Consider the following 24,885-nt stretch of genomic DNA (forward strand, 5'->3'; position numbering starts at 1 on the left):
ATATAAATAGATAGATAGATAGACAGATGGATAGATAGATAGATAGATATATAGATGGATAGATAGATAGATAGATATAGATTATAGATAGATAGAGAGAAAGATAGATAGATAGATAGATAGATAGATAGATAGATATAGATATATATAGATAGATAGAGAGAGAGATAGATATATAAATAGATAGATAGATAGACAGATGGATAGATAGATAGATAAAGATAGATAGATATAGATATATATATAGATAGATAGAGAGAGATAGATATATAAATAGATAGATAGATAGATAGATAGATAGATAGATAGATAGAAAGAGAGATAGATAGATGGATGGATGGATAGATAGGTAGATATAGATTATAGATAGATAGAGAGAAAGATAGAGAGATAGATAGATATAGATATATAATAGATAGAGAGAAATAGATAGATAACTAGATAGATAGATGGATAGATAGATAGATAAAAATAGATAGATAGATAGATAGATAGATAGATAGAAAGCTGGATGTATTGAGAGAGAGAGAGGGTATAGAATAGAGAGAGCCAAAAAGAAAAATCCAGTGATACGGAAGAGAAAGACTGTAGGGTCACTCAGGCACAAACGCCGAGTTTTTTATTTTTCTTTATTAGAAGAATCATAAAGATACAGTGTATTTACAAATTATTCGCATAGTTAGAATAACAAAATCATAGAACATGAAAAAAGGAGGTTAGAGGATGGAAAAAAATAAAGAAAAAGCAGCACAATAAGCTACAATTCAGATTAGATCTTTACAAGAGCGAGATTGGAAAGCTGAGCCCAGTGTAACTGTACACAGCCCAGTCGCTGTCCACTGTTTTCGCATAGCGTAACAGCGTCTGGTCGGGCTAAGCCCAGTGTATTAGGATCGCCACTGACCTCAACCCATAAAACAAGCGACCATTATAAACAGTCTCTACCACACCTTAGTGTAATTACTTTTAACTTCTCCAGTGCAGTTTCGTTTTGTTAGCATTCAATTTTGCTGTGATTATTGTTTATATCATCACAATTACGAATTTTATGTCATTTTATGCGATATGTTCAGATAAAGTGTAGGCTCCACTGCTATACATAGTGACGATGTGTGAACAGAACACATTTCCACGTATTATTCAGACAATAATTGAAACAAATAAAAACTATTTCAAATGAAATGAAATAAAAGCAAATGTTCGTCATCTGTCGAAAACTGAGAGACAAAATTTGTCCAAGGTTGGCAGAGTAGGAAGCACTCGGGTATTTATTAGCGCGGCGAGTCTCCGTATTCGTCGTCGACGGTCATACTGGTTTTTGTGTGGTTGATGGCGCAAAAACATGTCAAAATGTAGCACGCCATCTATTGGTGACTGTTCGTTTAATTTTGTAAACACTTGAAGTAAAAAATTAATACAATATAGCTTTGAAAAATCGCCGTAAATGGTATAGCATGGATGCCGAAGTTTCGACGTTGTTTTCAGCGTAAGTATTGTGTTCCATGCACCACTTTGGTAGAACATGAGTAAATAGGGTCTGTCTTTTTTTACGGTTTATGATTGGTTTCGTCGTGCGAAGGATGAGCTCATTTATGCATTACTTGGTACACAGTCCCATATATCCAGTTCTGTGTTTGTTGCCCACAACATGACAGCAGCATGGGGGAGGGGGCGCTCGCGTAACTAGTAAACTGTCAAATATGGCTTACGTTCTGGTCATGACTATCAGATGAGCATTTTAAAATTGTCTGATATCCTCGCCCATGCTTTTGATATATAACTCGTGCAGCATCAGGCGCTAATGATCGGGAGACTGGTGGAGTGATTTAGGACCTGCCTACCTACAGCCTACACAGGGCTACTTCCGGCTCGGGTTAGAGATGACGATGATCGTGGACATCGATGATGATGATGATGATGATGATGATTGCTTGGACTAGATCTAGTGTTTGGGACCATCTTAATAAATTGCTTTTTATGCTCTCTGTCCATGCAAGCAATGCCGTATTATGTATGGTATGACTGAATATGAGTGTAGGTTCAGTGAATTTAACTAGATCTAGTACTAGTAAGTAGTAGATAACTAGTATTTACTAATAGTAATTTAGTATTAGTACCTGGTAATATACAATACAGATGATGCAATCAAACTCATAACACAGACAATGTGAATGCATGATTTCATCATGTTGAGTAATTTTCCATTTACCTACCATCTGTAATTATATTGAAACCTTTTTCTCCTTTTCTTTAATGTCACAGCCCTTTCTTATTCTACGGTCAGAGATTATGAAGTGTCAGACATAGTGTACATTACCCTCTTCCTCAGGCTCTAGATGGCATAACCTCCGAAAACTATGGTGTATAATTGTCTAGGCGCATACAGTTTTGATTTTACACTTGCATATATTTCTCACACCGAGTAGTCAATTTATGGAACAGCCTACCACCTGAAGTCATCAATAGCAGCAGCATTAACACCTTCAAATCAAATCTGGAAAAGTCATGGAAACATAAGTTCAACTGTTATGACCCGGATACTATATTCCCATGATGCTCCTGCCCTACGCATGCAAATAGTAGAGCAAATAACAATTGCAGCAGGTTTCAAGAGGATGCAGAGGGGCAAATAAGTCCAGTATACTTTATGCCTAACATCAAGGTAAATCAAGGTAAATATATATAGTTTGTGTAAGTTTCAACATGTTTTATCATTGCTTTGTACTCAAGATTATTGAATGTTCCTTTTGAATTCTGGTCTCTGATATCTTACAGGTCCCTGCTGTCTGTCATCAAGCAGCTGCCATGTTTTATTTCACAGCTTGACAACATGCCTGTCAACATAAAGGACAAACTTCTGCATCTTATGTCCAAGCGAGGGCTTATCACCGATGCAAATGTGTCTAAGGTATAACCTGCCTGTTCGAACTGAAAAACAAAATAATGAAAATTCGCCATTGTCTATGCTTACACAGCTTGGAGTAGAATCATTTAATCACAGTTTTGATAGAGATAATAATGATAAAGTTTGAAATTTGACAAACCGAACGGACTAGATTTCATCATTCAGGTACATATGGTTGAATTTCGGTCATGTCTTTATTTACTAATTAGCTGATTTTATGATGAAATCTGTTTTTGTACAAGTAACATTGAAGTACTTATAGGTAGCTATATGGTACATTACATTATCTTTGCAAATATTTTACTCTTTTTCAGTAATTATAGTGATGATTCTGCAGAATCATCTATTAATGATAAATTCACAAAGTTATTCCATGAGTATGTACATGTAGTTACCACATATTATCTACTTAAGAAATGACAAAATCATATTCATTTGTAATTGATGAGCCATTTATATGCCTAACAGAAGTTGCTCTCTTTTCCAGACCCTTTCAACTTCTATCAATCACATTTTGTCTGAAAGCAGAATTTGACACCTGAATACAGGGTACATTTTGTGGTTACTTTGACCAATACAATAAAGCATAGTATTAGTTAAAGTATGAAATGTTAGATTTTGGTCCTTTACAGTTACCCTGGGGTTGAAAGTTATTTATTTATTTATCATTCAAAACATGTTGTGATACGTTTGATTTGAAACCTCTTGCATGACTTTGCAAATGAGGACTATTGCTTCGAAAGTTGTCAGATCACTCATTTGTAAACTCAATATTTGCCAAATTTGTCTCTGAAGATGCCTTCTCTAAGAGAAGCCTTTGTCAAACTTCATTGCAAATTTCTTCTTTTGTATTGTAAATGTGGAGCTGGAAGATGAAATAACTTCTTTAGACTCTTTCATTTATCTGGATGCCTAAGGCTTCTTCTCAGATGCCAATATATAAACATCTTATAAAGCCAGGTACCAGTAGAGGGGGAGTGGAGGAGAGAATATTTTGGTTATTTTTGTAAACTTTAATCATTCTAATCTGTTTTATGGTGTAGGTAGTTCACAAGAGGACAAGAATCTTGGATCTGAGTGAGTCTGAAGTGAGTGACAGAGCTCTCCAGCGGATCGGAGTTTGCCGAAATTTGCGAAAGATCGACCTCAACTCATCTAAGGGCGAAAGAGCTGAAATTACCTCAGAAGGTAAAGTTTAGCATTTTGCCTTTGTATTACCTTGTAAGAAATCCTGATGGTGTTGTCTCTCCTTTTCAGACATTATATTTAACGTGCTTTGGTGCAAAGAGAACATTTGTCACACTGTAGTTATGCACTGATATAGTTCCTGCTGTGACCCCTCAATGGTGTAAGAAGTAATGGATATGATGATAGAGGTGAAATGTTGCAAATCAAGGTCTCTGAACTTTGCCAATAATTTCATTTTCTATCCATGACTCAGCATAGGAATTTTTGACTGGTAAGATGATGTGGCACATAGGAAAGAAATGCATCCTAAATCATAGAGATTTGGTGATAGACAGCAAAGTTCAGTTGGCAAGATCAAAGGTCGTGATCAATACTCTTGGAAAACCATGCCTAAAAGTAAACTGTAAGAAGGGCTGTACCTATGGTGAAATTTTATTGTGTCAGAAGGCAGAGACATATATCCCAGTTCATTGCAGTTGAGATGAACAAACCTGCTTTGGATGTGCAGTGGCGTATCCAGAGGGGGGCGCGACCGGCGCACGCTCCCCTTTATTTTTCGTTAAAAAACAACAAAAGACATCTAAAGAAAAAATGAAATGAAACCTGGAAGTGGCTCAAGAAATATTAGTTGCGACCCCCCCCCCCCCCCCCCCCCTTTACAGAATTCCTGGATCTGCCCCTGATGTGCAATGTGCTGTTAGCAGTTCTCTTGCAGGATCTATGTTTTATGGTCTCAAAATAGGACTTTTTCTGCATTTTAACAGAGAGAGAGAGGAAAAAAAAACCCAACAACTTACCAGTATCAGGAGGCACTGAAACAAAACATGCACAGCCTTTCCTTTGTAACCATTTATATCATTTCCAACAGTTTTCCTCTGTTTGTGTACTGTCTACATGTCACCTATTATAGTAGGAGGTATAAAACTAATTTTCTTTGTGATGCCATTTCGTAGGTATTCATGCCCTGGCAAGATCGTGCCCTCTCCTTAGTGTGGCCTACCTGCGTCGATGCGTCAACATCACCGACGAAGCGGTGGTCACCCTGGCCCAATCCTGCCGGCAGCTGGTTGAGCTCAACCTCGGCGGCTGCCCCAGACTGACTGATGAATCACTTCTGGCTATCGGACAAAACTGCAGAACCCTCAGGAGTCTGAATGTCTCCAAAACGCAGGCAAGTGCCAAAGCTACTGGAAAACTAGAATTGTTGCATGCATGAAACTTTTGTGAAGTCTGCAAGGAACCAAGAGTTGTAAAAATTAAAATGTGAACAAAGTTTGTGTCTACACAATGCACTGAATGCCAGTCGCTAATTCGCGATGCTTGATGGTGTGAAAATGGCCGTCAGCTCCCTTTCGCAAAAGTTTAGTGCCACGAATGTCTCTCAGTCTACAGTATGTGTTTGTCGGATTGTTTTTTTTAGTGCTGCTTTGTATTTTCTCTTTAGTTCCCCACCTGCTTTCCCCCCCCCCCCAAAAAAAAAAAGAAAAGAAAGAGAAGATAATAATAAATAAATTTCAAAATGTAAAAAATAATGAATAAATAAATAAAAAGGGTTGGCTGTTTGTAGATTTGACCTGATATCAACGAATGACACTGCAAGTGATGTTTGTGATTGTTCAGAATAAGATTTCCCGAAGTTGCCAGAAGAGATAATGACATATCATGCTCTGGAAGTAGCTTGAGAGGAGGAATCATTTCAAGACCTTGATACATGCGTTACACTCCATGTATGTGAATGTGCCCATGTCTGTAGATGCACTTCATACATACCAAAAAGAGATAAGTTTAATACTATGGGGCTGTTTGATACTATGTTGTATTGAGCAGTTCTGGTGTTATGGGGCTGAAGAATATTGTTGAATTTATGCCCCAGATTTCAGCCAATCCAAATCAAAGAATATCTTATAAAGTATATATATGTGTTTAGTAACCCATAAGGACTATTCAGTTTTGCTAAAGCATGTATGCACTTTCATTCATGAAGACCCCAAGCATTACTATACTGGGTAGTAGTCTTGATTAGGTTAACTCTTTCAGTACTGCCCAGTATAAACCTGTTTATACGTGATCATAATGTAGTTTCTTAGGTAGTGGTCCTTTAGGGGTTGATGTGGAATGTGTGTCATCATTTTTCCGGTCTCCTAGGTAACGGATGAAGGCATCATCAGCCTGTGCATGGGAGTGTGTAAGCAGTCCTTGATGGAGCTCCATCTCAACAACTGTGTGCTCCTGACTGATGAATCCGTAGAAGCTGTGGTCAATTTCTGCCCGAGGATAGCAATCCTCCTCTTCCATGGATGCCCCCTCATCACCGGTAGGATTCAAAAACAGTCATTCACCTCTGACCTTTTTTTATATCTAATATGTCCAGAGTTTTCAGCTGATCTCTTTAAAGGACAAGTTCACCTTCATAAACATAAGGATTGAGAGAATGCAACAATAATGGTAGAACACATCAGTGAAAGTTTGAGGAAAATTGGACAATCGATGCAAAAGTTATGAATTTTTAAAATTTTTGTGTTGGAACCGCTGGATGAGGAGACTACTACAGCTTGTGAGTCATATGCGTACAACAGTATGAAGAAAATGTAAAAGAAAATCCAACATATTTTTACTTTTTTCGCATAATAAAAGAGCACTTGACTTGCCTCTTTCTAAAGGCGGGGGGAATAATATTACCCATAACATTTGTCGGTAACGAGTCAGGGGAATGTGTACTTTTTTCAAAAGATGGAATTTTGTGAAATTCTCTTTATATTTTCCCTATATTGTTGTACGCATGTGACATCTAAGTTATACATACACTGCAGTAGTCTTCTCATCCAGCGGTTACTGCACAAAAACTTCAAAAATTCATAACTTTTGAACGGATTGTCTGATTTTCCTCAAACTTTCACTGATGTGCTCTACTAATATTGCTACATTCTCTCAATCCTTATGTTTATGAAGGTGAACTTGTCCTTTAAGACACATCACATGTACATTTGTATTTAAATCACTCTTCCTTTCCACTGAAAAAAAAAGAGAAAATGTATCTTGTAGAATTATTTACTCTGTATTGTATCAGGATTACAATCATTATACTTCAAATAATGATAATTTTGCTGATATGCTTAGACGATTTTTAAAATGGAACTGCCTTGTTATTGTACCCCATTACAACACTATTGTGACATGGAGACTTACCATCCAGAATTTCATATGTTGTCGTAGAACATAGAATGAACTGATTAAAAGACATCAGCGCAAATGTATCCACAAGCAAGGGAGGCCTCTGTGTATAAGCCTTTTTATAGAAAGCTTCAGGTTGCATTGATTTGAGGTTTTCATCCCAAGTTAGTTTTCAAGAATATGTTTTAACTTCAAAGCTAAATGTAAGTCATCTTCAGTTTAATGTTTCTACTTGCAAGCAAAACTTGGAAAGGTTTCATATAGCCTTAGATATTCCTGACATGAGTATTTGCAAATGAATAACAATCAAGTATATTGTACAGGTACACTTGTATTGCCTTTTTAGAGGTGTAATGTAACACTTGACATTCCTGAGGGCGTTAACATTTTCTCTGAGACATTATATCATGAACTATATCAGTAAATCTAGTCGAGTGGATTTACTTGTGTTTTGGAGTAGCGACGTTTCACATCCTCTCCAGGACGCTTCATCAGGCCAACAGATCTTTGGCGGCAATTGGTTGTTGACCCGTAACAGGGTGGGGGAATTTTGCACTATGGACTTGTAATTCCACCTAACTAGATTTACTGATGCACATGTAGTTAATGATCTACCGTACTTAATCTGGATGACTGAGAACGTTCACAAACATATTTGAGACATTATATTTTTTTGCATACTATTGTTATGAGGGAAAATATAACTCACGGTGACTTTCAAGTGTTATTGTGAAACTGATAGACAAGGCAATATTTGTTATTTCGAATGGTCTACATGAATACACTTTTCATTCCAGTCCCTTCGGCATCCTGTCAAATGATGTTACCTGACTTGATGTCACTGCTCACTGAATACTGTAAAAGTTGAAAAATTAGCACAAAAATAAAAGCGTGCAAATATTTTTGCTTGCTATATGTTCCTGTGCTTGGTGTCTTGATTCCGTGGAATTAAAAACAAACGAAAAATCTTCTTACCCAGCCAAGCGTGAAAATATCCACTTTTACAGTAACAATGTCAGTCTTCACTGCATTAGTTATGTGAATGCAATATGACCAATCACCAATCAGTATTTATGTGGACCATTCAATATCTGTCATGATAGCATCTTTAGAGAGGCATCCAAGGCATGCCTTCCAGTCACCATGGCAATGAAAGATTAGCTTCTAATCATGGTGTTGTTGTTTCACTGTTTGCTTATTCTCTGCTTTTTTTACCCAGACCAGTCAAGGCAAGCCCTGGAGATGGTGCAGGGACAAGGGTCCAAGATGAGACAAGTCACCTGGACAATCTACTGATGGACCAAAGCCTTTCACCAGAAAATTATTTGTTGGGCCAAAACTGCCACAACCTTGATGTTCTTTCATGAGGAATTATTTGTTGTTTAAACTGTGTTGCCTTTGACTTGCCTTCAAAATGTGTCTTCTTTGCGTTTGGATCATCATCCATCCACCCATTGCTAGGCCACTCTGATCTATATTTAGCATTACCGTATATATGCAGGAGTGGATCCAGGAATTTCATAAAGGGGAGGCGCCTTTACACAAAATCAAAGGGGGGGGGGGGGTTGTACATGCACCCCTTTTTATGCCTCCACCAACGAAGTGGCCAGAGGCATTATGTTTTCGGGTCGTCCGTACGTCCGTCCCGTTTGTTTTTGTCGATATCTCAAGAACCGTGTGGTGGTTTTACATCAAACTTGGTATGAGGGTATATCCTGGGGGGATAATGCTTTGTTTGGATTTTAGGGTCACAGGGTCAAAGGTCAAAGGTCACAGGTTATTTTGTGAAAAAGAAGGTTGAAAATTCATGTTTTTCTCCATATCTCGCAAATGGTTCAAGGTATCTTTATGGAGCTTAGTATATATGCTTGTTCCAATGGGCAGTGATTATCTAGGGAAGTTGGGGGTCATGGTTCAAAGGTCAGGGGGTAAAACGTCAAGGTCAACTCCTCAAAATATCACTACTAGTACTTTCCTTATATTTATGCAATGCCTGAAGGTTTTGTTTGTTTTTTTAACTTGATGTATGCATGTATTACCCAATATATATTTTGTGGGAAGTTTCTTGCCAAAAGGTAAAAAGTCAAAGGTCAAGTGAAAGTGCTGAATTGCACTTTTTCCTCCATATCTCAAAAGTAACTCAAGGTATCATCATGAAACTTACATATTTATGCATGTTCGACCTAACAGTGATTCTCTTTGGAACTGTGTGGTCAAAGGTCAAAGGCCAGGTTTAGATAATGCTATTTTCCCATTTGATACTGAAATTATACTTTTTCTCAATACCTTGAAAATCACTCAATGCATAAACTTATAAAAGGGTCAAAAGTCAAGTAAAAATCATCAGTTCCCCAAATACCTGCACTCTGACATTTTAATCATTCATCCAATTGAACCTAGTTCTAGGAAAGTGAACATTCAGCACATTTGTGGCAAACCTGTCATTTTAATATTTTGCCAATTGTGTGAAACTGTCATCACACATTGTCAAGACATTGTACTATAGACCTATTAGGAGAACCATGCATTATGGCGGAGGCATATCAGTCGCCGTAGCGATATATCTAGTTCTTTTTATTTCTTTTGTTTTAACAAAAAATAAAGAGGTTGCATGCACCCGGCGCACCCCTCTCTGGATCCACCACTGATATGCACCAAATATTTCAAACTCTGAGATTAGGAAAAGGCAAAAGGGTCAGTTTTATTATTTTCCTTAAAAGAAGCAATGAATTTGATTAATGAAAATACCAGATGTGCAAACTTTAAATGAAGCCTACAAAGTTTCATAAAGTTTGAGCAATGTGTTGCAGATTATCTTGCTGTGCAAAGTACACCAATTTGCCGAGAACCACAGTACTGCCAACAATGAGGATGCACAGATAATGCCAAAGATGTAAACTCCTGCCTCAAAATGTGACCAGTCTTCTCATCAAATATGTCTTCCGTTGAGATGAAGCTCCATGATATAGATTAAACAATATAACTGTCACAGTTTTCCTTATTTAAGAGTTCTTCCCCCACTGCCGATTAGCTTCAAAGCATTTTTTCCCCACCATTTTAATGACAGATTAACAGGGACACTGTATTCTGATTTCTGAACTACCGCAGGACATTTGTTCCCTTCTTTCAATCTCTCCTGCCACTGGAGCAAAGTCTATTTCTCATACTTCAAGTTAATGTCATCCGTTGTCATAAATACAGGGAAACCTTTTGACAATGCTTTCGTTTACACTGAGGCAACACTTTAAAGAACGTAACTTTCGCAGTCCCAAATTTCTGTTCACTTGGTACTGTATCTAGCCAGTCTTTTTTTTTTTTAAGTATGTTTACAAGAAGGTAGTGGTTATAGATGAGGTATTAATCATGGCGACCTCACTCTTACGGGGGTTTCCATGCACAACAAGTACAGTATATCAAACTTTGACACTTTCATGTTAATAAAACGTTGATAGTTTATATGAATTACCCAAGTATCATGCAATATTTTTCTTCCATACCAGTTTGCCTTGAATACAAAGACACTCTGTAATGAGTAGGGCAAGACAGCACCAGCAGAGATCAAATATTTTCAGAACTTCAAGAGGTGTTTTAGAACATTGTGATGATCACCTGACATCCTGACATTTTCTGGCAGATAAGGAAAGGAAGTATCGTCCACAGCGATCCACAGTTCTAGATTGATGGCCAAAGAAAAGATGACAATTAACTGTGTGACATAAGAGTAACTACAACAACAACAACTAAGAAGAAAATTATCCTAAATGTCAAGGAAGTACTTTCAGATTTAACCAGATGCACAGTACATTTATGATTTAGAATTTGCAAGATGCTGCGTGAATGAATAAGAGTATTGTTTCATGTGTAACTATTATGATGAAAGTCTCTGACATTCCTTTATGCCTGTCTGTTTGTCTTTGTTATATGTCTATACTTGGAGATGTAAGTTGTACCCTTTTTAGTCTCTGTGCAGGCATTGAAATATGCATTTTCTATGAAATAAGAAGTAACGTGCAAAGGAATTCACAAATTTAAAAATCAAAGAGGATATTTTATTTGTAAGGATGTCAATTATAGATGAAACACCATACGTGCATTAAAGTAGAAAATTTTTGCCGCTGTTCAATTTTCACCTCATATTTTTCATAACCCACTTAATTACCATTGGTTGTTACAATGTGCCGTTAGTACTGTATCTTTTTTTGAATGGAGTTTGTTCATTTATGCTAGTTTTTGTAGATACATTGTGACATAATGTATACATAAATATATAAATGTATAAATATATAAATATATAAATATATAAATATATTGTGTATGCATGAAATTTCTATTATGCTGTACATTAGTTTGTGGAACTGTGTGCAGTGAATAAATGTAACATTCCACGAGCTGTGATAGTTGGCATCATAATGTACCTTCTTTATGACTTTCATTCTACATACAGTGCACTCCGGTTACAACGAAATAAAAATCCAGGTCGCGAAATTAGCGGCTCTATGTTTTTTATCGTTAATTTGTGTGGTTGCAACGAAATTTCGATATAACGAAAGAAAACGTGTGGAAACTTTGAATAAACTTGAAACTTGAAACTTGAACTTGAAACTGCCATCCCGAGGACTTGCGTTATAACGAGAATCCACTGTACCTGCTACAATTGTAGTGTGTTTGTAAGTGACAGTGGGAGAGCTGTGAATTACTGACATATCAAAAGAGCATTACCCTCTGTCATGGATCTTACATGCGTGCCGATATCGTTACATAAAGTGGATCCACACCCAATCTGAAACTCGATACACCGTACAGTATTCATAAGCTTTTCGCAGCTGTTTTGTTATAATTAACCAAATAAACATTAAGAGATGTAGAGCGGATAATGTTGGGACCGGATTTTTCACGTCGTTCAACAAAAATTTTGTTACAACCTTATTTTTCGTTTATAACGGAGCGCACTGTACTAACGTATGTATGCCCTCGGAATGAAATCTTATCAAGGAGAGTGGAAATTTGTTCTATAAGAAGTTTATAAAATCGTGACGTATAAAGTGATGGAAGAGAGTACTAAATAGTACACTGTACAACGTACTATGTAATACATTATCAGCCTCTGATGGGTGATATGCTTGACCTGCGAAAGGCTCATCTAGTTCTGTTATGGGACTGTCGTCCTATGCAAGCTAAGCATACCAAATGTGTGTGTGTGTGTGTGTGTGTGTGTTTTGTTTTCTTGCTGTAGTGTGCTTATATTCATTTATATGTTAGTTTTATGCGCCGTTGGCACTACCAGAATTGTGTATGTCACACCCACACACATACTCGCAAAACACACTCCTAAGTAGTTTGTTTCTTGCTGTTTCATAAGGGTCATCAGCACTGGTGATTTCCCCAATCCACTCTTTTTCCTATTGTCCCGCTAATACGCAGGGTGTTTACCGCCAGTCGTCGTCACCATCACTTCCCATAATTATCTCCTTATTTTATCCTCACAACCTCGACAGCTTTTCTAGCCATGACAAAGGCTGAGCTTGTCACTGCTGATTCTTTTTTTTTTTTAAGTGATATAGATGATAGCAACCCACTGCAAAAATTTGTGCAATGTAATGACTAAATAGATTGAAAGGAACGGTGCGTGATAAACGTTGTGGGTGTAACAATGAGCTTGTCTTGGAACTGCAATTATATGAAGACAGACGGTTGTAAAATAAACGGAGATGACGTTTTCGGCTTCAATGAGGCAACGCGGGAAGAGTGACTTTTCTTCACGAATCTGATACCATCGTCAGTCAGGTGAGGCTAATGTATCACAGGTTACGCCCATCAACACTGGTCAGCATCATGGAGAAAGTTTGAGGTAATGAAAGCTATAATTTCCCTCGTACAACGCTGGTGTGTGTGTGTGCGTGTGTGTGTGTGTTTTCTAATTCTCCCTCACCTCTGTCTCTTTCACCCGCCCCTCACACACATTACAGTTGTACACGTGTTCACACACACACACACACACACACACACACACACACACACACACAACACACACGCATTACATTCTCTCTCTTCCGCTCTCTTCTCGTCTAATCATGATGTGAACGTCACGTCACAGCTTGACAAATGCTACCAACTGTCGGGTAGGGCCTGTCCCCTGCGTAGTTTCTGGTGAAGTATCACAAAACATGATTACAGTACATTGTATTAGCGTTTGAAACCAAACTTTGCGTCAGTGACTCGATGTAGATGCCAGGATGTAATTCATTGTCATTGATAACACACTCAGGTCAATCTGAGAAAAGATGGATAAATTCAACACAGTTTCTCTTATGGCACTTTCCTTAGTCCTCTGGAGTGCACTTACAGCCGTTGGTCCCCTATCTAATAGCTTGCTCAAAAAAAAAAAAAAAGTAGTTACGGTACTTTCATTCAAGTGGTTCACATTAAAAAAAAAAATGTCCACACGAAGCAATCAATAGCAAACAAAAGTTGATAGAAGAAGACTCCCGCCTGTATACAATGTTTCGTTGTGTGTTTTTCCCATGATATCGATAAGTGCACTAGCTTTATTAGGAACACTTTTCATACTTTTGTTCGTATGATAAATTGAATGTTGCGATTCTAATGAGTCGTCTCGTGTTTTACGTTCTCAACACCATTAGGTGTTTGCTTTACTGGTATACCATCACTTATATATTTAAAATGTCTTGACATTTTGCTGTACGCAACATCTGATTCGGAAATTATAATGTTTAAAACTTTGTACCTGCTACAAATGTTTCTATGAGCCTATTTGTGAAAAAAAAACAAAACAAAAAACAAATACAGGAATAATAAAAACAACAATACTGAAAGCAAATAACGGATTTAACAACAAAATCTCAAAAAGAGAAACTGCATCACAATTGACGAGGACAAAAACGATTACGCTATTCAAACATGACAACAATTCGCCCTTGTGTCATTCCTTGACAAATTGTAATTTTCTGAAAGTGTCTTATAAGTGTCCGGATGAAGTTTCTCTTGACCTCAAAGTCAAACATTCACAACTTGAACTAAAATAACATCAAGGCAGGCCATACCGCTGACTAGCTGACGTGTAATGAATGATATTCATGCTGCCAGGACTTGCCGTCTGTTCGTGACCTTTGACCGTCCCAAAATAACTTTATTAAAGATGTCGGCTTCTCACTTTTATATACAGACATTTTTATAGCTTTGTTATTGTTGTTGTTGCTGTTGTTTTTGCGTTATTTCTTCCAGAATAATCTTTTGAGCGTCTTTACAGCATGGTGTCGGAATAATCTATTGGAGAGCAGGTAGAGGAAACAATTCCACCATCTAGTCGACAACTCGAATACTTCCAGGGCTATGGCGAGCGGCAAAACCGAGGTGTTTCCAGTCGTGTAGATCTTAGGGTAAACGTAGAAGGCATTGGTAAGCCAAGTGCTGACGCTGAAGTAGGAGAACGCACTCAAAACCAAAAGCATGCGCATCGCCTTCGTGTTCGATCGTTTGCGGGTCCTTGCGGCTCTGTTCAGTGCACTGACATGCCGGCGAGATATGACCGCCGAAATTGAGTTTGTGACCGTCGTGACCACCAGCGTGACGACCGCTGGTATTCCAGCGATTAGGACGAAGGGGATTCCTGCAATAAAAGCAGTAGGAGTTGGGCCAAGCTCCGTCTCCGTTGAGGTAGGTGGATCCTCTTGTGCGCACATCCGGTGAAGAAATCTCGTGAGTGGGAGGCTTGGTAGGGGCCACAGGACCGCCGTGCACAGGACTGCAGTGATCAGCGCACCTCCCAGAGCGCACTTCGCCCTCTTGGGTGTGGCGATGGTTGGATAGCGCAATGGCCTCATGATTCGGATCACACGATCGATGTTGATGAGGCATAAGACCAAAAGCGTCATATTAAACACTGTGTAGTAAATGGCGGGATAGACCATACAACTGAGCCATCGTTTCAAGACAGGAACGGCAGTGACCATGATAATATCCCACGAAAAGGCGATAAAGCCTCCAATAATGTCAATGACGCTCATCGCTTGAAAGAACAGACGCATGTTCTCATGGAAACCGGCCCGACACGTTTGAAAGACGTAAACTGCCAGGGAGTTGAAGACGAGGATGAAAAAGAAAGTCAAGCCATAAATGCACGTGATGATGCTTTTCTCGACCACCGACAATTGCCAGTAAATGGAGAATATAACCACATTCGCGCTCGTCTCATTCATGTTGGCTGAAACCTGCCGCGGCCAAATCTGATCATTCACGGTGAACTCTTTCGTTCCGATATCCCAACAAACGACGCTGACAGTGCAAGCAATTATTAATCACCGAATGGTCAATGGTCAGATACCAGCCATCATCATCATGTGATTACTTGTTATGGACTACAACCTATTTTGTCAAAGGACAGTGTGACACAAGTGACGGGGGTTGTCGATCCTTGAATTGGATGCTCCGTCCTCATTCCCCTCCTTGTTATTAGTGATGACCTAGGTGGTCTCGTGCAAACATCGGATGATGGTTAGGGCAAAGTGCTCATCCGGACACCGGCAGCATAAATTACGCCAAGAAGGAGAAATATCATCCGAGGAGAAGAACAAACACGATGACGCTATGTCTGTTTGGACCCAGGTATCACGAGGATTAATGTAACACCTCGTCTGTGTTTAAAGTGTTTTGACAAATATGATACAACAAAAAGAAAAACAGACAAACAAACTAAAGGAAGTTTCATTAAAATGCCTGATGAGACGTATAATACCAGAGAGTTACCGAGATCCTCTTCACGTTTTACAATCACACCACTTTTAGAACACTTAATGAAAAGAGTCTGTGATGTCAGTACTTCAAATTCCAAGTTGCTAATGTGTAGCTGCCACAACGGTTTACTCGGATGCACATTATATGATTTGTTCCTTTTATTTCATGAAAAGAAATTTCGTAAAGATTTGAAAGTCAAGATATAGCTAAATTTGTGAAGTTTTGACGCCACTGTTTCATTAAAATTGGGTATGGTGTTCGCCGCTAATGTCACTCACTGTTTACTGAAAACGTGAAAGAATTAAAGTACTTTAACTTGCCGTGAACTCTCGCTTTCCTGTACACTTAATCATGTTGATTTTAGTATATTCTGCCACAGAATATTCGGATTTAGAATGGATTTTACATGATCTATATACCACGAAATACGTCGAAATCTGAATAAAGCTCTGATTTGATAGCGCAAAGTATCTGGAAATTGATAGACAGTGATACCTATCTTGAAGATAAAAGAAGTGAATTGAAAACTGATATCATGACTTATTAAAAAGAGAAAAACAATAACAAAATGTTTGTCAAATACTCATGGTGCTTATGATGGATACATTGCATGAGAATGGACCTAGTTACTAGAATACATGTATAAACACTCATCGTAAATTTGGTAATTTCTAGGTGGAGGCGAGGGGTGTTGGACAGCTACAGTTTCGTACCCACCCCACGATCCGCGATTCTTAAAAAAAAAAAATGTTTCATCAAATATAGAATGGTAACAGGCGAATGGGCGCCAAAGATTGATCTGTGTGAGGAGGAGAGGGAGGAGAAAGTCTGTATTTGAAGTAATTTCTTTGCTCTCCCAGTATTTCCTCATGGTTCCAGAGGTCGTAGACGAAGGGAAGTGATACATCATCATCATCATCGAGGACGGCCCTTCCATGTCATCAAACCATTTTCGTACTCCAGAAATCCACTCCAAAATGTTATCAATTTCAAAAGAAGCAGAAATGAAATCCCTGCAGAACGGTTCAAAAATGATCAAAATCGGATAAGAAATAATAAGGAAGTTGTGGCGTCCTGAAATTTCAAAAATTTTCAGCGAATTGATGATACCATGCTCTCACAATTTCGTATTTATTACATAAACATTACATAAAATCTCATATTTCAGCTGAACAAACATAAAGCTTGCCTTAAAACCACAAAAAAGACCAAATATTATCTCTGATATTATTGTGTCTGCACGAGACATATTGTGACTATCTATGGTGTAGCAGTAAACAGCATGTTTCATTCATTCCATAATCAGCCATCTCACCGCCACCCTTCCACCACACTTGTCCACTGTTAAGTTCTTATCGTTCTCTGGTTTCTTTCTCTCTTCATGATCTTTGATACGCCGACAGCTACTTTCTGTTCCTACTTCCTTTCCGCTCTCCCCGTCATTCATCATCACCTCATCACACCATATCAGCAATATATTGTAAACAACACCGGAAAGTCACCGGGTCATGTTTTGTAGATATAGTGTACAGTGATACATCAAATGTACATGTGTTGGATTGATATATTGGAGAACAAGGAATAAAGCACACTTGCGTTTTGACTCCAGAGAAAAGCAGTCATGCCTCCTTCTTTCTCTCACTGAGTCTTAGAGTCCGACTTCATCCTCACACACATAAAAACATAAAAATGGCGACGAGGATGCTTACTCCGCCTGCTCCCTTCGATATTTCGGCCAGAGCATCGCATGCTTGGTCGAAGTGGAAGATGGCATTCGAGTACTACATTGCCGCTACTGGAGTCACAGAAGATGCAGCAAAACGGGCAATTCTTCTTCACTGCGTCGGACCAGATGTGCAGCAGCTTTTCGCCACGCTAAATGGGGGAACATCTTACAACTCTGCTATGTCAGCCTTGACTGGCTATTTTGTGTCAAAGAAAAACGTTGCATTCGAGAGACACTCCTTCCGCCAATGTGAGCAACGTGACAGCGAGTCTGTTGATGAGTACTACATGAGGCTTAAGACGCTCTCCTCCACGTGCGAATTCGGTGCCAACGAGGACGACCACATTCGAGATCAGTTCATTGACAAATGCAACTCCAAGTCGCTACGCCGTCGACTGCTGAGAGAGCCGGACCTTAAGCTGACTGGTCTTCTCTCTATCGCTCGTGCTGCGGAAGCAGCCGATCGCCAAGCCTCGGCGATGGAGATGAAGAACTCGACCCCCTCCACTGAACACGTAGACGAAGTGACTACTGGACAGAGCTATCGAGCGCCTAATGACAGGCGTGGTCGGCGGTTCTCAAATCGCGGTCGACACCGCAAAGGAGGAGGAAGAGGATTATACGCGCCACAATACTCGCGCCAATCTAACTTTGGACCGTGTTCTAACTGTGGGATCAACGGACATCAACCTCCAGATCAACAGTGCCCAGCTAGAGGACAGGAGTGCAGAAAGTGTCATAAAATCGGACACTATTCTCGAGTTTGTCGCAGCAGCAGCTCGAAAGGCGTGAATTCAGTGGCTGAAGAACTCAGTAATTTCCAGCCATTCGACGACGAGATCGCCAGCCACCACGACAACGGCAGTGAGACTGGTGAAACGCCTGCCACGGACACCCACCGTCTCTTCACCATTGGGCAGTCGCGAAACAAGACCCGCGTCAAAATAGCGGACATCGAAATCGACATGCTGGTCGACACCGGAGCGTCGGTAAATATAATAGACGCCCGCACATATGAGTGGATGAGAGGCCGCGCATCACCGACTGATCTGCGGTTGACCCCCACTCATATTCGCCTGTTTCCGTACGGTGCTACAACCCCATTGCCAGTGATTGGGGAATTCAGCGCTAGGACTTCGTGCTCGACTCAACTTTCCACGACAGCACGATTCGTTGTCGTGCACGGAAGCAGTGGATGTCTTCTTGGGCGAGACACAGCCGCAGCGCTACAGCTAATTCGAGTCGGAGACGAGAGTGTACAAGAGACAAATCACAACGCCAGCGCCGTTCACATTGACGCTCATCTTGCCAGCCACCACGTCGATGACCTCCAGCGTCAATATCCAGAAGTTTTTGCCGGTTTCGGCAAGCTCACCGAATACAAGGTGCGTGTACATGTTGATGCGGACATAGCCCCTGTTGCTCAGCCAGCCCGTCGGATACCGTTTCACCTCCGTGAAAAGGTGGACCAAAAACTTCAAGAGCTAATCGACATGGACATCATCGAGCCTGTGTCAGGCCCGACATCGTGGGCGAGCCCGCTTGTGGTTGTTCCAAAGCCAAATGGGGACATACGAGTCTGTGTAGATATGCGAAAAGCCAATCTAGCTGTGAAAAGAGAGCGCCACCCGATCCCCACCCTAGACGAGACCCTTACCGCACTCAACGGTGCCGCGGTATTCTCTAAGCTGGATCTAAAGTGGGGATACCACCAAATTGAACTCGAAGAGACCTCACGAGATATAACGACATTCGTGACGCATCGTGGTGTGATGCGTTATAAGAGACTGATTTTCGGATTGTCATCAGCAAGCGAGGCATATCAGTATGCCATACAGACCGCATTGCAAGGACTGGAAGGCGTAAAGAACATCTCGGACGACATCGTGGTGTTCGGGAGGGACATCGCCGAGCACGATGCCCGCCTCCACGCCGTGCTGAGACGACTCAGCGACCGTCACCTCACCGTGAATCCGGAGAAGTGCATCTTCCGGGTGCCGAAAATCAAATTCTTCGGCTCCGTGATTTCGAGAGACGGCATCGCAGCCGATGACGCTCGAATAGCGGCCATCAAAGAAGCTCGACAACCGACAAACTCCTCAGAAGTTCGCTCGTTCTTGGGATTAGTGAATTATTGTGCGCGACTGATCCCAAATCTTGCCACCATTGCCGAGCCCCTTCGCCGACTCACTCGCGCGGACCAGCCATGGATTTGGGGTCCTGAGCAGCAGCAATCATTCGACCAACTTCGACATGCCCTGACGAGCGAGGAAGTCATGGCACATTTCGTCACGAGAGCACCGACCGAGCTACGAGTCGATGCCAGCCCCGTCGGTCTCGGTGCTGTTCTTACGCAGACGATCAACGGGAAAACACGCCCAGTCGCGTATGCTAGTCGCACGCTCTCTGATGTGGAACGTCGGTATTCGCAAATCGAACGAGAAGCGTTAGCTGTCGTGTGGGGTTGTGAGAGATTTCATCTCTACTTGTACGGAACTGAGTTTGTTCTCCACACCGACCACAAGCCGCTCCTATACATCTACGGACCGCATGGTCGACCACACGCACGCATTGAACGATGGGCCCTACGCCTACAGCAATATCGCTTCACGATTAGGCATATGCCAGGGAAGACAAATCCAGCTGAAGTTTTGTCACGTCTACCGATTGATCAACCTCATCGCGATCGAAATATCGCAGAAGAGTACATTGACGCAATTCTGACGCACGCAATACCACGAGCACTTTCGCGACAACAAATCACCGCAGCCTCCCTAGCCGACTCCGAAATCCAACAGGTGATCGATGCGGTGAATACAGGCAAGTGGCCCGACAACCCGCGATTATCCGCGTATCAACGAGTTCGCGACGAGCTATCAACGAAGAATGGTCTTCTTCTTCGCGGAACTCGCATCGTCATCCCTACTGTGCTGCGAAAGCAAACGCTCGACATCGCACACGAGCCGCATCAGGGCATTGTGAGACTGAAGCAGGCCCTACGCACAAAAGTTTGGTGGCCGAGAATCGATGTCGATGCAGAGACAGTAGTTCGAAACTGCTCAGCCTGCCAAGCTGAGATGCCAGCTCCTCCCTCTGTGCCTCTCCAGCCATCGCCCATGCCTCGCGCTCCGTGGAGCAGACTCCACATCGATTTGTGTGGACCTCTACCGACTGGAGAAACGCTTCTAGTCGTCGTAGATGCAGCTACGCGGTGGCCAGAAGTTGAAATCCTCAGATCAACGACATCGCAAGTGATCACGTCGCGGCTAGATAAAATCTTCGCGCAGCATGGATTTCCCAACGAAATCGTGACGGACAACGGACCGCAGTTTATTTCGCAGGAGTTCGCGGAATACGTGAAAGCGATCGCTGTCGAACACCGCCGCGTCACAACCTACCATCCACAAGCAAACGCGGAAGTTGAGAGATTCAACGCTACTCTCATGAAAGCGATCAGAACAGCGAGGAATAGCAACCGTGATTGGCATCGAGCTATGCTAGCTTTTCTGCTCATCTATCGCTCAACGCCTCATCCGGCAACACTGGCGACACCGGCAAAGCTCCTATACAATCGAGAGCTTCGCACGAAGTTGCCGTCAACGCCAACGCCAACTCGCAGAGCGTACGCCAGTGCCAGACGACACGATCAGCGATACAAAGCGAACATGAAGGCGTATCACGACAACAAGAAACGCTCGCGACCACGGAATGTCAACCCGGGGGATCATGTTATCATCACGCAGAGAAAGCGAGACAAATTCTCCTCGCGATTCGACCCCAAACCGTGGGTAGTTATCGCGAGAAAAGGTGGAAGCGTAAAACTTCGCAGGGGAAACGAGACAGCGATGAGATACATGTCGCAAATACGCCAAATCCCCGCTCCACAAAAGCCAGATTCGCGAGAACGCGACGTCCACACCGACTTCGACCTTCACGAAGACACTCAGCTAGACCGTCAGACCGCTCCGCAGCAGAACGGAGCAGAGCTTCGACGATCGCACAGACAATCGCGACCACCAGACAGACTTACATACTTCAGGTCAGGTGTAATCATGTGAACACTCATGTAAACCATAGTGAATTCCTGAGTCGTTAAAAAAAAAAAAGGTGGACTGATTGAAGTGAAGAACACTCAGCGGAGAACTATCAGTGTCACACGAACTGTAAATAACTGTAAATATCTGTAAATATATGAATGAGAAGTCTGACTGTTCAATCATGATGTGTGATCGAAATGTAACCCTTTACCATGTTTATCCATGTTTATAAGATGTGTATTCGCAGACTAAGTTAAGACAACTCATTATGAACCCTGATTATATACTTGTAATGAAATTCACATTACATTGCTCGTATGACATTTCATTCGTGTATTGTCGTATTATCAGAAGTATTCACAAATGTGTAAAAAAAAAAATTGTATTCATGGTGAATAACAGACATCAGATTTTCCTTACTTCTGTCTTCCTTTTACTCTCTATAACCTATCTCCTGTTTCTATGGTTAAAATACGATGTATATTCATGTTTGCGATACAACTTTGTTGGTAAACCAAAATTCAAGCTTGCAGAGTACACATATCAAGATCATAAAATACACTTTAATGTATTAATTTCTACCTTCACGAGTTGATATGTTAAATATCGTTACATGCAAGTACATAATACAACAGTGCATGGATTCATATTCCACTGAAGTTTGACATGCAAAACATAATTTGTTCCAGTTTATCATGACCGTATTTTGCTTGAAAATCACTCGTAACTGTATTCCGTATATTCCTATGTCTATTGCTCTTCCTTAACTCTTGGCTATCCTTTCACTCACAGACAACATTAGTGATGTGTTTCTTTTCCAAGAAGGGAAGGGATATTGTGTCTGCACGAGACATATTGTGACTATCTATGGTGTAGCAGTAAACAGCATGTTTCATTCATTCCATAATCAGCCATCTCACCGCCACCCTTCCACCACACTTGTCCACTGTTAAGTTCTTATCGTTCTCTGGTTTCTTTCTCTCTTCATGATCTTTGATACGCCGACAGCTACTTTCTGTTCCTACTTCCTTTCCGCTCTCCCCGTCATTCATCATCACCTCATCACACCATATCAGCAATATATTGTAAACAACACCGGAAAGTCACCGGGTCATGTTTTGTAGATATAGTGTACAGTGATACATCAAATGTACATGTGTTGGATTGATATATTGGAGAACAAGGAATAAAGCACACTTGCGTTTTGACTCCAGAGAAAAGCAGTCATGCCTCCTTCTTTCTCTCACTGAGTCTTATAGTCCGACTTCATCCTCACACACATAAAAACATAAAAGATATATTTCGGTATGGAAATATGCTTTTACCTGTATATGCTGAAAATGCATTTCCGCGAATTTCATATGCAACATAGTACATGAAAAGTTGTGAGGGCATGACATTATCAACTTTAAGTCGCTCATTTGATTATTCAGAAGGATTAGTCAAGAAATGTTTTAAAAAGTCGGATTTAAGAATGTAATATCTTCCTTATTTCTTGGCTGATTTTTTCTCCATTTTTGGAACGTTCTGTATTTTCCCTTTTCTTTTAGAGTTTAATTACTTTTGGGGTGGATTTCCTCTTTAATGTGTATTTGTATACAGACAGCAACTGATAATTGGCAATCAAATCAATGTCATAATGTGTATGGCGATCGAGTATCACCAGTTTCTGCAGAGTGCTTGTTAGCTCATATTATTTTCCGGACATATACGAAAGAGACGGCAATCCGTCGAAGTCAACACAGAAAAAGGGGTTGCTGGTTGTTTTATATATAATATGGATGGCTGTCATTATCTTTTAAATGACTTGTACTCATCGAGCAGTAATTACCCCCAAACGCTAGCCTGTGTATTATCACAGGACAATAAAATGGCAAAGGGTAACACGCATGCATAGCGATTCTATGTAGGCTTACTGAGTCTGTCTTCATTTTTCTCTGGCATACAGATCAGCGTGTCAGTCGATATGTCGAAAATTTAAACACTATTGGTCTTCTGACGGCTTCTGGCAAAAATAGAAAATGAGGACAAACGTCACATGCTAGAGGTTTCTGATAGAATCTGTAATATTTTCATATTCTTCACACCTATATAATATCTCAATATATAACAAAGAATTTCCTTTAAAAAAAAGAAACATCGAGAAGTTGCAGTAGTTCACAAGGCTTTCTCCCGAGAGCCAAGAAGAGGGAAAGAGAGAGAGAAAAAAAAAACCAACAAACTGATTTGCAGCAGACCATCGACACGGCATTCTAGATAAATTGAGTGATTACTGGACACTTTTAGTTGTTACGTCAACGACCATTTCATGAGCTCTCAAGTAGTACCAATTACTGTATAGTTACAAGAATATATTGCTCTTTACATATTGACAGTATAACATGGTCTTATTAACTTAGCTCGCTTTCACACTGATTTCAAATCACGCATCTCCTAGTGCAATAACCTGGACCCCTGAAAAGCAGATTCCATGAGGGAGTGCTTTGAAACATAGTATCATGATAAATACATTCAAAACGAGTGAATGAATGAGTATGCATGACCTTAGATGAAAGTGTACGTAACTGCATGACGACAAATTTTTTGGTCAGAACACCACAGCCAAATCTGCGGAACAGAGAAGCATACAGCAAACGGTTTATTAGTACGGAAAGGTAATTTCAAATATAATAATGATGACAAACATGATTTTCTCGGATATGAAGCGACAACCACTCTTGATTCTGTCGCTCCAGATTACAGCTATTTGTATAGGACTGTTAAGTGAAGTGGTATAGCGAGGATATCAATGAGCGAGCGGGCTTCCACTTTATTGAACTGCTTCGTTCGGCCGAACGGTGAATCGCTGACAAGCACTCTTGCAATAAGTGATTTATGATTAACTACTCCTGTCCCGTGACTGTATCGCTCAATAATGGACGTGTCAACGTTTTTTACATTATTGCACGGGCATGAAACTGTAAAAAACCGAAACTAGGGTAATATAATACACTGGTAAGGTAATTACTCCAATCACATGAGATATTGATTATTGATTGATTGATCAGGATATAGATTCAGTTGCTGAGTTACTGATTAATGGCTATTGTAATTAAGAAAAGAAATTA

General features: G+C 40.5%; 1 protein-coding gene across 1 annotated transcript; it reads left to right on the top strand.

Moving 5' to 3' along the window:
• The first annotated feature begins 1,427 nt into the window (after positions 1-1,427).
• On the top strand, positions 1,428-9,252 carry LOC139727428 (protein AMN1 homolog). Its single transcript, XM_071638383.1, has 6 exons — positions 1,428-1,486; positions 2,776-2,908; positions 3,949-4,093; positions 5,047-5,264; positions 6,239-6,407; positions 8,484-9,252. The coding sequence occupies exons 1-6, from the start codon at positions 1,455-1,457 to the stop codon at positions 8,558-8,560; spliced, it is 774 nt and encodes a 257-aa protein (XP_071494484.1). The 5' UTR covers positions 1,428-1,454; the 3' UTR covers positions 8,561-9,252.
• Positions 9,253-24,885: the final 15,633 nt, after the last annotated feature.

This window comes from Diadema antillarum, unplaced genomic scaffold (assembly GCF_040938485.1).
Source record: "Diadema antillarum isolate AM-2024a unplaced genomic scaffold, OU_Dant_1.0 seq00000131_RagTag, whole genome shotgun sequence".
Classification (NCBI taxonomy): Eukaryota; Metazoa; Echinodermata; class Echinoidea; order Diadematoida; family Diadematidae; genus Diadema; species Diadema antillarum.